This window comes from Rhinopithecus bieti, unplaced genomic scaffold (genome assembly GCF_001698545.2).
Source record: "Rhinopithecus bieti isolate Rb0 unplaced genomic scaffold, ASM169854v2 scaffold_57534, whole genome shotgun sequence".
Classification (NCBI taxonomy): Eukaryota; Metazoa; Chordata; class Mammalia; order Primates; family Cercopithecidae; genus Rhinopithecus; species Rhinopithecus bieti.
The window spans coordinates 614,958-619,329 of record NW_016823089.1 but is presented as its reverse complement, the minus strand read 5'-3'; the positions used below and the strand labels follow the sequence as shown (position 1 = coordinate 619,329).

General features: G+C 38.7%; 1 protein-coding gene across 13 annotated transcripts in view; it reads left to right on the top strand.

Moving 5' to 3' along the window:
- The window catches only part of WDR93 (WD repeat domain 93), a 53,909-nt gene that overhangs the window by 6,133 nt on the left and 43,404 nt on the right, over window positions 1-4,372 (top strand). For all 13 annotated transcript variants that reach the window (XR_001883180.1, XR_001883181.1, XR_001883182.1 and 10 more), the window contains exon 2: window positions 3,778-4,122. Coding sequence is in view for 10 of the 13 variants with exons in the window: in XM_017861242.1 (XP_017716731.1) it covers window positions 3,820-4,122 (303 nt within the window). In the remaining 3 variants the exon portion in view is untranslated. The remainder of the gene's footprint in view (window positions 1-3,777; window positions 4,123-4,372) is intronic.

The following is a 4,372-nucleotide window of genomic DNA, read 5'->3' as shown; positions in this document are numbered from 1 at the left end:
TTTTTTGAGACAGAGTCTTGCTCTGTCACCCAGGCTGGAGTGCAGTGGTGCAGTCTCGGCTCACTGCAAGCTCCACCTCCCAGGTTCACGCTGTTCTCCTGCCTCAGCCTCCCAAGTAGCTGGGACTACAGGCGCCTGCCACCACGCCCAGCTAATTTTTTTTTTACAATTTTAGTAGAGATGGGGTGTCACTGTCTTAGCCAGGATGGTCTCGATCTCCTGACCTCGTGATCCACCTGCCTCGGCCTCCCAAAGTGTTGGGATTATAGGCGTGAGCCACCACACCCAGCCCACCTTTATCATTATTAAATGAACTTCTTTATTGCAGGTAATATTCTTTGCTCTGAAATAAACTGTGTCTGATATTAACGTAGTCACTCCAGCTTTCTTCTGACTAGTGTTAGCATAGTATACCTTTGTTCACCCTTTCAGTTTTGGCCTACTTGTGTCTTAATATTTAAGTGGGGTTTTTGTACACAGCATATATTGAGTCTTATCTATTCTGACAACTTCTATCATTTGATTGGAGTGTTTACATTTGATGTGATTATTGATATGGTTAGGTTTTGCTATTTACTTTCTGTTTGTCCCGTCTGTTCCTTGTTTCCTTTTTCCTCTTTTTTGCTTTTTTAAATTAAGTATTTAAATTTAGAGTATTTTTATGTGTTTTATCGCTTTTGTTGGCTGTAACTCTTTATTTCCTTAGTGGTTAATTTAGGGTTTAGAGTATGCATCTTTAACCTAGCATAGCCTACCTTCAAGTGATATTAGTATACTTCCGTTTCTCCACTCCTAGCCCTTGTACTATTATTGTCATACATTTTTCTTTACATATGTTATTAATCCTACACTACATTTTTATTTTTTGTTTAAGCATTTTAAATGTCTTTTAAAGATATTTAAATAATAAGAAAATCTTTTAATTTACCTAATGCATCCAGTGTTTTTCACTTCTTTATGTAAATTTCTATTTCCACCTGATACCATTTTCTTTTGTTTATTTAATTAATTAATTTGAAACAGGATCTCTGTCACCCAAGCTGGAGTGCAGTGACACTATCATGGCTCACTGCAGCCTTGACCTCTTGGGCTCAAGTGATCCTCCAAGCACATGCCACCATGCCTGGCTAATTAAAAAATTTTTTTTCTCCCTTTGTTGCCCAGGATGGTCTTGAACTTCAGGGCTCAAGTGATCCTCCTACTTCAGCCTCCCAAAGTTCTGGGATTATAGGCAGGAGTTACTATACCCTGTTCCTTTTCCTTTAGCCTAAAAGCCTTTCTTTTACATTATTTATTTTAATGCTAGTTTGTTGATGATTAATTCTTTCAATTTTTGTATGTCTAAAAATTTCACTTTAATTTTCTGAAAAATATGTTTTCTGGATATAGAATACCAGAGTGACAAGTTTTTTTCTTTCAGTACTTTCAGATGTTGCTTCACTGTTTCTCACTTGCATGGTTTCCTTCAATAAGTCTGCTGTTATTTTTTACTTTGTTCCTTGGTGCATGGCATGTCTTTCTTCTGGCTGCTTTCACATTTTGTCTTTATCCATAATTTTTATATGGTTTTTCTTCTCAAATCTGTGGGTTTATACTTTTAATCAAATTTAGAAAATTTTCGTCCATTATTTCTACAATTTTTTTTTTTGTTTCTTCCCTTTTTTGGGGATTTCAGTCACACTTGTATTAGGCCACTTCAAATGACCTCACACCTCAGTTCTTCTCTTTTTTCAATCTTTTTTCTTCTTTTGTTTCATTTTGTTTCTATTGCTGTGTCTTCAAGTTCACTAATCTTTTCTTCTCCCCATCTAATTTGTTTTCCTCTGAAATCTTCATGTTAATCTAATCTAATGTATTTTTCATCTCAGACCTTGTAGCTCTGTCTCTAAAAGCTCATACAGATATAAATATAACAGTTATAACTTTATAACTTTGTGGAAAAAGTTGTAACTGTTTTGTCTGCTAATTCTAGTATCTGTATTGACTCTGGTTCAGCTTTAGTTGATCAATTTTTCTCTTTATTATGGCTTATATTTTCTTGCTTTTCTATAGCCCAAGTAATTTCTTTACTGGATCCTAGACATTGTGAATTTTACTCCATTGAATGCTGGATATTTTTATATTCCTCTAAATATTCTTGAACTTTGTTCTGTGATGCAGTATGTTACTTAGACATAGTTTGATTATCTAACTTCTAAGATTTGATGGGTGATAACAGAGGAGCATTTATTCTAGGGCTAATTTTTCCCACTACCGAGGCAAGATTTTTCAGAGTACTCTACATAATCCCTGTGAATTATGAGGCTTTCCAGTCTTGCTGGTGGAAATAGGCATTATTCTTGGCCCTCTGTGAGCTCAGCTTACTCTCCCCACTAATTAATTCAGTGGTTCCTTCCCCAGTGTCAGCTAGTGTCTTCATACTCACACATTGAAAGCATCACAAATGTACTCCAGCCAGTAAGCAAAGATGACGATGGCAGCGGGGTTTTACAAGACTTCATGACCCTAGGCACTCATACAGTCCAAGACCCTACTCCACTATATATTAAGCACCTTAAAATGTATCCCATGTTCTACATTAAATGTTTTTTAGAAAACTGTAACATATGAAAGGCTTTTTATATTGCACAAGTTTGAGGTTTTTTTTTTTTTGTTTTGAGACAAGGTCTCACTCTGTCATCTAGGGTAGAATGCAGTGGCACAATCTTAGCTCACTACAACCTCAAACTCCTGGGCTCAAGAGGTTCTCCCACCCCACCCTCCCAAGTAGCTGCAGATGCATACCACCATGCCCAGCTAATTTTTAAATTTTTTGTATAGATGGGATCTTGCTATGTTTCCCAAGCTAGTCTCCAACTCCTGGCCTCAAGCAATCCTCCCACCTTGGCCTCCTGAAGTGCTGGGCTTATGGGCATGAACCACCCCACAGGCCCTACAATTTTGAGTTTTCTGAAGTAAAGATTACTCGTTCTCTTCTTGTAGACATGAACTTTATTTGTATACATATACAGACTTTCATATATTTATAAGTTGATGTATACATATGTGTGTGTACACACACACACACACACACACACACACAGAGTGGAGCTAATAAACTGTAAATGTTTTTGTAAATATTTAATTATCATCCACAGGAGCAATAAGTATTTCATTCCCCAAATCTGTGGTGCAGACAGAAGTGGAATTTTATGGGTCTTATTTTGGTCAATTCTTTTTTTAATATCTCAAACATTTCTGGAGGGTCTTGAAAAATCTCATGGGCCCTGAGCACTGTGTCTGCAGAACTCCTGGGCAGCAATAGTGGGAAAGGAGAAAAGGGAACAAATCAGTCGGGACTGGGAATGCTTGATCTGCATCTGATTGGGGGTGAAGGAAAGAAAGGGAGGAGAGTTGTGGCTCACTGCCCACCTGGCTTGGGCACAGCCATCTGCAGAGAGAAAGGAATGAGGAGAAAGCATAAGTTGTAGGAGAGAGGGTGAATTGTATTTGGGACAGAAAGACATCTGCCCTCCTATCAACAAGGGTATCAAATTCCTCTTTCCTTCTTAGTACACATCATCTAGGGTTGGCCTGGAAAATACCTGCCTCCTCTAATGTCCTTACTAATATGAAGAGCATATCCTAATAATGTGGTAATAGTCCTCTGGTAATTAAGGAAAATGCCAGTCTGTGGAATAAACAGTCCCTATTGGCTATTGTGCTAGAAAAGGATGGTGTGCTATCTTCTCATTGTTTCCTTTTTTCCAGAATTCCTTTGTTTACTTCTCTTATCAGCTTTTCAGAGTTTCGTAGAGATTCCCAGTGCCGCCTTCTGTGATGTCATTCCTCAGAGGAAGTCAGACCCAGAAGATAAGGCACCCCATTGGTACACGAAAGGGACCATTGGAGGTGCCACCCCCAACAGAGAAGGACTGGCCTAAAGAGGATGAAGAGGATCATGTCCTCGTGGATCCATATGAGGAGCTGGATTCCTTGCCTCAGCCTTATCGAATGATCAACAAGCTGGTGAACCTTCTGTTTGACCAGTCTTGGGAAATTATTGAAGAAAGGAACGCATTGAGGGAAGCTGAGAGCAGCCAGATCCAGCCCACCGTCTTCCCTCCACTTGGAGAAATCCAGGTATGTAGTAAGCAGTTGACGAGGAGCCCCTGTTTCTCAGTTGAGTGTTAATAAATGAAAGCCCCTGATCCAGGAAGGAATTCCTACCAGAAAGCTGCATTCAGTAAGTCAGTGCATTTTTGAAAGATTAGAAGCATGCTGATGTTGATTAAAATGATCTGGTAATTGCCTGGGGGAAATATGGGGCATTCTGGTTAATTGAATATTATTCTTTTATATTCAGTGGTTGTTACTGAAAATCTTCTTTTTT